The sequence below is a fragment of the Sarcophilus harrisii genome, chromosome 1 (genome assembly GCF_902635505.1).
Source record: "Sarcophilus harrisii chromosome 1, mSarHar1.11, whole genome shotgun sequence".
In the NCBI taxonomy this organism is placed as follows: Eukaryota; Metazoa; Chordata; class Mammalia; order Dasyuromorphia; family Dasyuridae; genus Sarcophilus; species Sarcophilus harrisii.
Window position 1 is genome coordinate 331,290,115 of NC_045426.1, and position 13,796 is coordinate 331,303,910.

The window sequence follows — 13,796 nt, forward strand, 5'->3', positions numbered from 1 at the left end:
CCCATGAATCATTATGATTTTTGCCGATTAGGGGCAACTAATGCTATCCATCAGAGACAGAGAGATGATAGACTAAATATGCAGAAAGAGGCATAGATTTTGTGATGTGACTAGTTTTGGAATTTATTTGTTTGCTTTTTAAACATTTGAGTTATAAAGATTTTGTTTTTCTTATTCTTTTTTTTTTTTCAGTGTAAGGGGGTTGGAGGGAGAAAACAATTACTTGAAAAATTGTCATTTCATAAACCCCCTCAAATTGAATCTTATCCAACCATATATTTTTTTAAGAGGATGGAACCAAGACCAAGGGTGTAAAGGGACTTTATCTAGAAAACATAGCTAGTGAGTAATAAGACTGAGACTTTATGTGATATCTGTGTTTGTTTCTGAAAAGTTTCACTAATAACTACAGTTATGATAACAAATCACATCTACATAGTACTGTAAAGCTTACAAACTTCTTTCCTCATAGAACCACAGGAAATAGCAGGTACTGTACTTTAATTTTCATTTTACACATGAGGAAACTGATGATCAAGAAATAAAGATAATTTGCTCATGATAATGTAGATAGTGATTTGGTGGAGAAAATGACTTGAACTTGGGTCTTCTAACTGAAAGCCCTTGTCTTTTCCCACAGAACTATAACACTTCTCATTCATTCTTCCAGTGTTCATTGATGAAGCCATTAAGCTCAGCACCATAAAGGATAGAAAGATGAATGAGATATGAGTCCACATGTTGAGATACTTATATTCTAGTATGTAAAAATAAAAATTCATACAAATCAGAATAATGGAAAATGGAAGGTATTATCATAAGGGAAATATAAAATTCAAGTCCTATAGGAGTTCCAGGGGAAAAGGTTTCTTCAGCTTAAGTAGATCACAGAAGATTTCACAAAGTAAGGGGCATCTAAATTGAGCCTTTACCACTTGGTATATGAAATTATTTTTATAATAGGTTTTTATTTTTAAAATATACGCAAAGGTAGTTTTCAGCATTCACCCTTGCAAAACCTCATGTTCCAAATTTTTCTCCCTCCTTTCCCCCACCTCCTCCCCTAAACAATAAGTAATCCAATATGTGTTAAAAATGTGCAATTCTTTTATATGTATTTCCACATTTATTATGCTGCACAAGAAACATCAGATCAAAAAGGGGAAAAATAAGAAAAAGCACAAAAGCAAGCAAGCAAACAACAACAAAAATGGTGAAAATACTATGTTGTGATACACATGCAGTCCCCATAGATCTCTTTCTGGATGCAGAGGACTCTCTTCATCACAAGTCTATTGGAATTGTTTTGAATGTCCTCGTTGAAAAGAGCAATGTCTATCAGAGTTGATCATCACATAATCTTGTTGTTGCTGTGTGCAATATTCTCTTGGTTTTACTAATTTCACTTAGCATCAGTTCATGTAAATCTCTCCAGGTCTTTCTGAAATCATCCTGCTGATCATTTCTTATAAAACAATAACATTCCATTACATTCATATACCATAACTTATTCAGCCATTTTCCAACTGATAAGCATCCATTCAATTTCCAGTTTCTTGCAACTACAAAAAGGGCTGCCATAAACATTTTTGTACATATGGGTCTTTACCCCTTTTTATGATCTCTTTGAGATATAGGTCCAGTAGCAACTGTTGGATAAAAGGGTATGTACAGTTTGATACACTTTAGGCATAGTTCCAAATTGTTCTCCAGAAGGGTTGGATCAGTTCACAGCTCCACCAACATTGCATTAGTGTCCCAGTTTTCCCACATCCCCTCCAACATTTATCATTATCTTTTCTTATCACCTTAGTCAATATGAGAGGGGTGTACTGGTTGCTTAGAGTTGTCTTAAATTAAATTTCACTAATCAATAATGATTTAGAGTGTAAGGTTCAGGGGCAGAACTTCATAGAGTATAAGAGGAACTAAATAGGCTTTAATGTCTGAGGCACCCAGATATAATCTCTGCAGCCAGCATTGACCGCCTCATGAAAGAAAGCTCTGGTCACATTGCGAATGCATCATCAATGGGTGACGTCTCCTTCCCTTATTGGCTGTCCGTGTGACCTCATAGACCCTATAAAAGCATTGGGGACCAGGAAGTAAGTGGAGCTCAATAGGAGTCAGTAAGAGTGCAGGATGTGATCGGGTTAAATAAAAACCTGAGCTCATGAGCTGCTATGCCTGGGCATTCTGTTGGACATGAGAACCACTGGTTGGAGAGGCAGTGGCCAGAAATCTGAGAAGACCTGTGATTGAATAAAATTTCCCAAGGCCTAGGACTAGGGAAGACTGGTGGGAGGTTACATTAGAGCATTTTTATATGACTAGAATTGGTTTTAATTTCTTTGTCTGAAAATTGTTCATATCCTTTGATAAATTATCAATTGGAAAAGGGCTTGTATTCTCATAAATTTCGGTCAATTCTTTATATATTTTAGAAATTAGGCCTTTAACAGAATCCTTGGAAGTAAATGTTTTTTTCCAGTTTTCTGCTTCCCTTGTAATCTTGGCTGCATTGGTTTTCTTTGTACAAAACTTTTAAATTTAATATAATCAAAATTATCCATTTTACATTTATTTAATTTCTAATTCTTCTTTGGTCATAAATTTCTTTCCTTCACAGATATGAGAGCTAGACTTTTCCTTGTTCTCCTAATTTGCTTATAGTAACATCCCTTATGTCTAAATCATGAACCCGTTTCAACCTTATCTTGGTATAGAGTGCCTAGTTTCTGCCATACTATTTTCCAATTTTATCAACAATTTTTGTCAAATAGTGAGTTCTTATCCCAGAAGCAAGAATCTTTGAGTTTGTCAAACACTAGACTACTGTAGGCATTGACTGTTGTGTCTTGTGAGCCTAACCTATTCCACTGGTCAATTACTCTATTTCTTAGCCAGTGCTAAATGGTTTTGATGACCATTGCTTTATAATATAGTTTTAGATCTGGTACATATAGGTCACCTTTCATTTGTATTTTTGTTAATTCCCTTGAAATTCTTGATCTTTTGTTCTTCCAGATGAACTATGCTATTATTTTTTCTAGCTCTGTAAAGCAATTTCTTCACTGTTTGCTTGGTGTGGTACTGAACAAGTAGATTGATTTAGGTAGAATTATATTTTTTATCAATATTAGCTTGGCCTAACCATGAGCACTTGATATTCTTCCAATTATTTAGATATAATTTTATTTGTGTGGAAAATGTTTTGTAATTTTGTTCATATAGTTCCTGATTTTGTCTTCAGAAGGAGACTCCCAAATGTTTTATATTATCTATAGTTATTTTAATGGAATTTTTCTTTTTATCTCTTGGTCCTGAACTTTGTTGTAACATATAGCAATGATAATGACTTATGTGGATTTATTTTGCATACATATGTATTTAACCTTGTTAAAGTTGTTAATTGTTGCTAGCTATATTGATAATATTTAGAAGGCAAAGATGGTACAAGGATGGTGGGTGACAGAGGAAGGCAGAGGAATAATTGATGTAGGAAGGTAAAGGGAGAAGAAAAGTACAAAGACAGAAAGAAAGGCATAAAGTACTTTTGGCTAGACTAAATCTAGATTTAGGTTCATGATGTAGACTTTCCTGAATAAATGACTTTTATCCGGAAGCAATGGGGAAACCATCCAAGAAGAAGAAACATGAGAGTTGGACTTGCAGTCAAGAAGATTACAAAATACAGACTTTGATACTTAGTATCTATCTCAGGATAGACAAGACATTTAATTTCTTTGAGTCCAAGTGTCATTATCTGTGTAGTTCCAATTCTCCAGTATTGCTGTGAGGTTCAAATTAGGTATTGTATGCCAAGTTGTATCTGTTGTCTTGTGCAAGGTAAGTGTGAACTTGGGAAAGAGACAAATATAATATCACAATGTCAAATTTCATATAGAAAGATTTAATCCAACAAAAACCTGAGCTCTGATGGGTAAACGGTATTTTTTTTGGGGGGGGGGTAAACAGTAATTTAGCAAATGTAGTTCATTTAGGATAAAAAGGCCAAAATCTGTGAATCAATTTAGGACCAATAACAAGGATTGCATGGTCAGTGCTTTTATCTAGTTTTGTGAAATGTATAGAATGCTTGACAGAACATGCAATATTTCAATAGGTAGAAATAACTTTACATTTAGTAAACAAGGGAAAAATAAAAATTCCTTAAAATAAAAAGATTCTACAAAATGTTTTCTCTCCTTTCTCCTCTTCCTTCTGAGAAGAGTCCCAAGAGAGTTTCTCCCTAATATTTTCCTTTTTCATTATTCAGTGATGTTCTTTCAAGCAGTGACTATACATTGACTCATGGTCTCTATCTCCCCAAAGAGATATGTTTTCCTATTTTCTACTTATTGACCAACGAACTTGACTTTTAAAAAATTAATTTAATGGCATCTTTCTTGATATTTATTCCAGTTCCATTTCATGGAGATTACCTTAGCTAATTATGATTCTTTTCAAGACAATAATATTGTAATGAGGACCATAATGAGGACCAAACAACTAACTCAATCATTATTCATTTTTTCTCATAACAGAAATAATATTCATTTTCAAAGAGAACTGCTTTTCTGTCAATGATTCTCAACACTCACATGATTGGAATTATCAAATGACATTCATGGAGAGACTGAAAAACTGAAATATTCTGCTTCTAGATTTTCTCATGGCTATAATTGCATCTTCAGCTGAACAGGATGGTTCCCTACAGTCAGAAAAGAATTTCTAAAATCTGATTAACAGGATTTAACAAAAATAAATATCTTTTCTCCTCTTCTCTCACACAATGTACAGAGTGATAAAAACTAGCTATTCCCCAACCCCCTCATGCCCAAGCAAGTAAACTATGAGAAAGAGTGAAGAAACTCATTTTATGGTCTTACTGCTTTTCCTATTTGGGTTATTTGTGTTTTTTAATTTACACAGACCCATAGAAGGGGAAGCTATTAGGTCTAGCAAAGAAATGTCTTTGCAGTCATGAGTTATACCCTAGAATTGTTATTTCAAACATAGACTCAATTCAGTGTACTTTAAAATGAGGGTGCAGAAAATGATCAGATCTAAACCTATTTTGGACACAACCCATAAAGAGTAATATGTTTGTGAATGTCCTGAGTCTTCTCTGAGTTCTTAATATTAAAAGCAAAAGAGGGATAAGAGAATGAATGAGGCTAATCAGACTGTTGTGCTGGAATTCATTCTGTTGGGGCTTTCTAAGCATCACAATGTTGAGATTGTTCTCTTTGTGTTGTGCCTGGGAATATATCTAGTCATTTTACTGGGGAACTCCTCACTCATTTTATTGAGTTTTTTGGATCCAAATCTTCACACCCTCATGTATTTCTTCCTTAGTAACCTTTCCTTTGTGGATATTGTTGGTACATCCTCCTTTGTGCCTTTAATGTTGGTCAATTTACTATCAGTCAGAAAAACCATATCTTTCTCAGGTTGTGCATTACAAATGTATCTTACTCATGCCCTGGGAGGAATAGAGTGTTGGCCATGATGGCCTATGACAGGTATGTGGCCATCTGCAATCCTTTGAGATATACAATCATCATGAATATGAGAGTCTGTGTGCAGTTAGCAGCCTTAAGCTGGATAGTTGGGAGTGTAAATTCATTACTTCAAACAATCCTTGCATTGAGGCTTCCCTTCTGTGGAAAAGACATCATTGATCATTTTTATTGTGAAATCCTAGCTGTTCTAAAACTGATCTGTGTGGACATTTCTCTAAATACTTTTGTCATGATGGTAGCAGTTGTACTCATCACAATTATTCCAGTGTTGCTCATTTTCATCTCATACATGTTTATCCTTGATACCATTCTGAGAGTCAATTCAGCTGAAGGAAGGAAGAAAGCCTTTTCCACCTGTTCAGCGCCTCTGACCGTGGTCATCATATTTTTTGGAACCCTTCTCTTCATGTACTCAAAACCCAAGGCAAAGGATTCAGATTTAGACAAACTGATTGCTTTATTCTATAGTGCAGTGACTTCAATGCTGAATCCCATTATTTACAGTCTGAGGAACAAGGAGGTCAAGGCAGCAGTGAAAAAAGTGATGTTCTCCAGTAGAATCTGAAGCATGCATCATTGTTTCATTGACATTAGAATCAGTATTGATATCTATCTATCCATTCATATCCATTCCAGCCCTATCTCTCTTGTCCTATCTTATTCACAAAAGGTAATTCTTAGTATTTTTAGAAAGATTCTTTATGATAGATAGTTAACTTGTGAGTAGGACTCTTTAGCAATTTTTATCCCTAGAACCTGGTTCACTAATCAGTACATAGAAGGTATTTAATAAATGCTCACTGATTGATTCTCTTAAACATTTTCTCCAAAAAGAAAATTTATACAATGGATTGAAAGTTATTCTCCTATTTTTAATATCTTTGAAATATATACCTATGTACCCCTCAGCCTGCCTTTAAATCTTAAAATATGTCTGATTCTTGTACTTCTTCCACTGAAGGAATTTTTCATTAGGATAAAGCCCCCTACTTCAGAAAAAAGGAGTACCTGAAAGTGAGGTTCCACAGTATTCTTCCCTTTTTCATACACACTGTTCTTTTTTTACTTATCCATTTCAATAGAATTATCTTGAAGGGCTCCTACTTCTTGCTGACCCTCAATGACCTTGAATCTTTTTGGCAGTACTCTATCCATTTCTATGCCTCAATCTCATAGAATGAAAAAGATATATTTGAGAAGAAATTTCAGCCCACTAAAAAGTTTCATTAGTCTGCAAGTTCTCAGGGCTTCATTTTATTTCTCATAAACCTGAACAAATTAAGCATTTGAGGGTATGAATGATTATTTTTCTACCCTCCCAAGTCTGAAAAAAACATTTCAAGCGTAATCACTAAGCATTTTTCCTTAAGAATACAATACTCTGTATTACCTATACCATTTATCAACGGGATATATTTATTCCAGGAAAATATTTGATCTTTCTATTTTTAATTCACAGAACTTTGTTGACTGCATAACTAACAGTTTTTGAACCTCCGTGTTCACATCCCTTTCAAGGAAAGATCTTTTCCCCTATGTTTGGCATTAGTATGCAGGATATACAGGCACCATTTAAAAATACCAAGGAAATCTAGCTGTGTGATCCTGGGCAAGTCACTTAACCCCAATTGCCTCAGCAACAACAAAAATACCAAGAAAATTGTTTATTATACAGATACTTATATACAACAAGATACAGATACTTATATGTAGCAGGATACAGCTGTGGATGTCCAAGGGAAAATTAGATATATACATTAAATAAAGTCTGAAGTTAAAATAAATTAGCAAAAATGACTTTAAATCTGTTTTCAAAGAATTAAACTATTTTAAATGTCTTTTCAAAGAACAATTCAGCAAACACTTAAATACCTCACACTGTACTTTGTATAAATTAGTTGTTTAATTAATGCTTGTGAAAATGAATCTTTGTACTATGAGAAATGAAATGGAGTCTTTAAAAAAAAGTAACAAGAAATGGGCCACAAAAAGAGGGTACAATGCTTAATCTATATTGAATTTCTTTCTGCCTTGAGAAGGGGAAAAGGAAGGAGAGAAGGAGAAAAAATTCGAACAGATGATTTTGCAAAGGTGCATGTTGAAAACTATCTTTGCATGTATTTGGAAAAATAAAATGCTATTTAAAAAAAGAAAAGAGGTTATACTTAAATTCATATTGCAAGTACGATAGCTCTAAAATGCCTTCTAGAACTTGTCTGGTGGTGATCATATAGTCTTTCCTCAAAGACTTCCACTGAGAAGGAACAATTTATTCCCGAAGAATCCCATTCACTTTTTAAATAAGCCTAACTATTAAGAAATTTTGTCTTTATATCAAACTGAAATCTGTCTTGCTGCAATTTCTATGAATTGTTCTATGATAAAGTCTAATCTTTTCCTTCAAACACTTGAAGATTTATATCATGTCCCTACTGACTCTTCTCTTCTCCAGGGGGGCAAAAACAAAAAATAAATATCCCTAGTACTTAGCACATTGTTTGAAAAATAGATGTTTCAGAAATGTCCATTCGCTATCTCACTGACACCAAATAACCAATTCTTTGAGATATTCTTTTTTTAAAATAACTTTTTATTGACAGAACCCATGCCAGGGTAATTTTTTACATTTTCCCTTGCACTCACTTCTATTCCGATTTTTTTCCCTCGCTCCTTTTACCCCCTCCCGATGGCAGTCAGTCCTATATATGTTAAATAGGTTACAGTATATCCTAGATACAATATATGTGTGCAGAACCAAACAGTTTTCTTGTTGCTCAGGGAGAATTGGATTTAGAAGGTATAAATAACCTGGGAAGAAGAACAAAAATGCAAGCAGTTTACATTCATTTCCCAGTGTCCTTTCTTTGGGTGTAGCTGCTTCTGTCCATCCTTGATCAATTGAAACTGAGTTAGAGCTTTTTGTCGAAGAAATCCACGTCCATCAGAATATATCCTCATACAGTATTGTTGTTGAGGTATATAATGATCTCCTGGTTCTGCTCATTTCACTTAGTATCAGTTCATGTAAGTCTTGCCAATCCTTTCTGTATTCATCCTGCTGGTCATTTATTACAATACAATAATATTCTTTGAGCTATCTTTAACTTATTCTATAATTCATGGAATAATCATAGGAATATCAAACTATGCATATTCTTTGATCCAGCAGGGTCTCTACTGGGCCTGTATCCCAAAGAGATCATTAAAAAGGGAAAAAGAACCACATATGCAAAAATGTTTGTAGCAGATTCTTTTGTAGTGGGGAAAGAACTGGAAACTGAGTTGCTGCCTATCTATTAGAAAATGGCAGAATAAGTTAAGATAAATGAATATTATGGCATATTGTCCAATAAGAAAAGATCAGCAGGATGATTTCAGAAAGGCCTGGAAAGACTCACATGGATGCTAAGAGAAGTAAGTAGAACCAAGATAACATTAAATACATAGCAACAAGATTATGTGGTGATCAACTGTTATGGGCTTGGCTTTTTTCAACGATCAGGTGATTCATGCCAATTCCATTAGATTTGTGATGGAGAGAGTCATCTGCATTCAGAAAGAAGACTATGGGAATTGAATATGTATTATGACATAATATTTTAAACTTTTTGTTGTTGTTTGCTTGCTTTTTGCTTTCTTTCTCATTTTTTTCCCCTTTTGTTCTGATTTTTCTTGTGTAGTATGATTGTGGAAATATGTATAGAATAATTACACATATTTAACATATATTGGATTACTTGCTGTCTAAGGGAGAGGGTAGGGAGAAGGAAGGAAGAAAGAATTTGAAACACAAGATTTTGCAAGAGCAAATGTTGAAAACTGCATATATTTTGGAAGTAAAATCTATTATATTTAAATAAATGAATATCAATATTTTGCATGAGTTCAATTTTCTTTAGACACATTTTGTTGTCCATAAGCATTTTTATAAACAATCATCTTCTTGGTATTCTTAAATGGTGCTCTAAATCATGCATACTCATGTGAAATATTGGGAAAAGAATAGATGTTTGAAGAGGTTGCTAGCATGAAGGCTCATTCAGTTAGCCATGCAATCAATTTGTGTTGAAAATAGAAGGATCAAATATTTTCCTGGAACAAGGATATTTGATAGCAGTCAATGGCATAGGAAGACATGACAATTGGGCTCTGATGAAAAAAAAAATGCTTAGTATGTTTTATGTCAGACTTTGGAGAGTAGAAAAATAATCTTGTATACCTTCAAATGTTTAGTTAGTTTCAGGCTTATGGAAAATCAAAGCCACACCTAAGAACCTGTAGGCTAATAACAGTTTTTAGTGGGCAAGTATTTCTTTTTAAACAGATCTTTTTTTGCTGCATCAGTTTGAGTCAAATACCTAGAATAATGCCAAAAGTATTTCAAAGTCATTGATGGACATCTTATAACAGAAACACCTCAGGAAAACTACATAGTAATGGATAAGTATGACAAGACCAAAGTGCATAGATAGAGGTAGAGGAGTGTGAAACATAACTTTCAGGTGTCATTTTTTTGGAGTAGAGGGCTTTATAATAATAAAAGAATTCCTTCATGGGCAGAGGTATAGGAACCTCTAAATTTTAATATTTTAAGATTAAAGGTAATAGATGGAGGATCTGAGGGGCACATGGACACATAGTCTTCAGATTTTGAAAATCTGAGGAAGATTTTCAATCTATTGTGTCAATATTGGACTTTGGAGAAAATATGGAAAAGAATGAATTAAGAACATTCTATGTATCAATTAGGCTCTGGATCCTAGGGATGAAATTAATAAAGATCTCTACTCACATGTATTTGCTTCTCTTTTATAAAGAATCTTTCTAAAAATTCTAAGAAGTTCATTTAATGAATAATACAGGACAAGTGGGATATCATAGTGGGATTGAATAGACATAGATGGAGAGATGGAGAGCAACACTGATTATATTGTCAATGATTTCTGAGTGTGTATTCTCCATTTCTATTTTGGGAGTAGAAAACAGAGAACCATGGTGTATGTTTCATGTTCTATTAGAGAACATAATCTTTAGCACTGCTGCCTTTACTTCCTTGTTTCTTAGACTATAGATAATGGGATTCAGCATGGAGGTCACTGTACCATAGAATAAAGCAATCAGTTTGTCAGAATCTGGGTCCTTTGCCTTGGGTTTTAAGTACATGAAGAGAATGGTGCCATAGAATATGATGACCACAGCCAGATGTGCTGAACAGGTGGAGAAGGCTTTTTTCCTTCCTTCAGCTGAATTGACTCTCAGAATGGTAACAATGATAAAAACATATGAGATGAAAATGAGCAGCACTGGAATCAATGTGACTAGCACAACTGCTACCATCATGACAAAAGCATTGAGGGAAATGTCCACACAGGCCAGTTTTAGGACAGCCAAGATTTCACAAAAAAAATGATCAATGATGTTATTTCCACAGAAGGAAAGCCTCAAAGCAAGGATTGTTTGCAATAATGAATTTACACTCCCAACTATCCAGCTCAGGGATGCCAACTGCACACAGACTCTCATATTCATGATGATTGTATATCTCAGGGGATTACAGATAGCCACATACCTATCATAAGCCATCATGGCCAGTAATACACACTCTGTTGTTCCCAGGGCAAGAGTTATATACATTTGTAAAGCACATCCTGGGAAAGATATTGTTCTCCTGACTGATAGGAAATTGACCAACATTAATGGCACAAAGGAGGATGTACCAAAGATGTCCATGAAGGAGAGGTTACTGAGGAAGAAATACATGGGGTTGTGAAGCTTGGAATCCAAAACACTCAATACAATGAGTGAGGAGTTCCCCAGTAAAATGACCAAATATATCCCCAGGGACAACACAAAGAGAGCAATTTCAACATTGTGATGCTTGGAAAACCCGAGAAGAATGAATTCTAGCACAGTAGTCTGATTTGACTTAGTCATTCTCTTATCTTTCTTCAGCATTAAGAATTTAGAGAAAGACCCAGGACATTCACATATACATTACTTTTTACAGTATGGGTGAGGTATCCAAAATAGGTTTATATCTGATTGTATTTGGCACTCTTTTGAAGTACATTGATGAGTTTGTGCTTGAAGTATAGATTCTAGTTAATTACTGAAAAGTCATTATTGTGCTAAAACTAATACCTTCCTTGTCACAAATGCTACCACTTCTATGGATCTGGGTATATTAAAAAACACAAATACACAGATAGGAAATGCAGTAAGATCAACTAAAATGAGTATCTTTACTATTTTTCATAGTTTACTTGCTGAAGTATGGAGTGAGAGAGCTGCTTTTTATCACCTTGTATATTATGTTAGGGAAGGGGAGAATTCTTTTGTTAAGCTGTTGTAATCTGGTTTTTAAAATTCCTGATTTGTAGAAGACACTTGTGAAAGCTTACATTCCTTTCTGCTGCAGATGCCTTTACATCCATGAGATAATACAAAAGCAGTATCATTCAATTTCTCAGTGTTTTCATGAATGTCATTTGACAATTCCAGTCACATGAATATTGAGAATCATTGACACAATTCCATCTGTTTATGAAAATAAGCATTACTTCTGTAAGGGAAAAAGAAGAACAATGATTTAGTTAGTCATCATCTTCATTATCTCCAATATTACTGCATTGGAAAGATATATAATTGGTTAAGATAATTACCATATGACACACCTGAAACAAATATCAAGAAAGATACCATTAAATTAACTTTTTTTGGAGAAAATCATTTGAGAACAGACAAGATCTTAAAACTTGGAGCACAATGCCTTCTTGAGAAAATAGAAACCATGTGGCAATGGGTACTCAACCCATTGAGTTGCACTCTTTTAAAGGATGTCACTGAATGATGAAGCAGTGCAGGACTGGGGAAGAATTCACTTGGATCTCCTCTCAGAGAGGAGAAGGAAGGAGAGAAGCTAGCTTTCTATTTTATCAAATTTTTATAGTTAGGTAGAGACACAAGATGGGAAATTTAGTTGTGTTTACCTACTGAAGTGGCATGAGTTCTGACAGAAACCAATAAATTTTAGGAAAATAAAACGAAATTGTTTGGTTTGCTGTTGTCCTTAATTCTTGAAGGGGACCAAAATGACACCATTATGTTAGAATCGAGTTACAATGTGTCTGCTTATGGCTGATCAGAACAATGTGAGGTTGGAATGCTCTGCCACAAATTGATCACAGACAGGCTCTATGAACATTTAGAACATTTAGGCTCTAGGGACATTCTCTACCTTAGTACATCCTGCATTTCTTCTGAGCTAATTCAATTCTGCTTTGCTCATAGAGCCCAGCACTTTCTCTGATGATGGCATATCATGCTGGATCTGCTCCACTGTGTCTCATGTCATATACTCAGTTATAAAATTCTTGAGAGAAACCTATCTCTTTTTCTGACCATCTTGGAGTGCTTGCTATGTGTGAGTTCTCTGCAAAATAATCTTTTTGGCAAGTGCACATTTTGCATTGGCACAATTTGGCCAGCCCAATAGAGTTGTTCTTCTGCAGTAGAATTGTAAAAGACCTCAGTGTCTGGTATCTTATTTTGCCAGGTGATCTTCAGAATCTTCCTATTACAATTGAAATGCAAATAATTTAATTTTTTGGCATGGTGCTGGTATATTGTCCAGGTTTCTTAGGCAAAGAACAATGAATACTGACCTACCCCATCCTTGTTCCTGCTCTGAAAAACTCTTTATTTACAGATTTTGATCCTTCTGTCCTACATGAACTACATCCCATAACCTACCCTCTACTTGTTAGGAGTCATGTTTTTGTTGGACTCAACTGTTTTATAGAGATTTTTTCTATTTTGAAATCATTTTTATTTCTTTTCACAAATTCCCACCTTCTACTCTGATTCTGACATTCATAGAAAACTTTAAATTCTGAAGACAACTTGACATACACTGTCTAATTTGAACCTTACAGCAATATTGTAAAATAGGAACTATAAATATCATTACCATTTCAAAAAAACACACTCAGATAATTAAACTTATGCACAAAGAAGTTAAATTCCTCGCTTATGGTCATAGAAATTCTAAGTGTTAAAGCCAGTACTAGAACTGAGGTCTTCCTGACTATAAGTCCAACACTGTTCATTAAGCCATGCTTCTTTTCCTTTAGTGACCTCGCATTGCTTTCTGATCATGATTGTCAACAACTTTGACCTAAGTCTGTTCTCTGCTTTTATTCTTCACTATTCACTTTCATATCTGAAGTTTTAATATAACCAAAATACTAGACTACTGATCATCCTGGA

The 13,796-nt window shown here is 34.5% G+C and overlaps 2 protein-coding genes across 2 annotated transcripts; one reads left to right on the forward strand and one right to left on the reverse strand.

Moving 5' to 3' along the window:
* Positions 1 to 5,170: 5,170 nt before the first annotated feature.
* LOC105749523 (olfactory receptor 13C3-like) lies at positions 5,171 to 6,093 on the forward strand. The gene is given in 2 exon segments (XM_012543089.2): positions 5,171 to 5,501; positions 5,504 to 6,093. Coding segments are annotated over 2 exon segments (921 nt in total).
* A 4,439-nt stretch (positions 6,094 to 10,532) lies between these two features.
* On the reverse strand, positions 10,533 to 11,462 carry LOC100930064 (olfactory receptor 13C7-like). The gene has a single exon (XM_012543088.1). It carries the CDS (start codon positions 11,460 to 11,462, stop codon positions 10,533 to 10,535), a length of 930 nt encoding a protein of 309 aa, XP_012398542.1.
* Positions 11,463 to 13,796: the final 2,334 nt, after the last annotated feature.

What these genes read in the sequence shown, in the direction of transcription:
- LOC100930064 (XM_012543088.1), bottom strand. Translation starts at nt 11,462, where the DNA reads ATGACTAAGTCAAATCAGACTACTGTGCTAGAATTCATTCTTCTCGGG.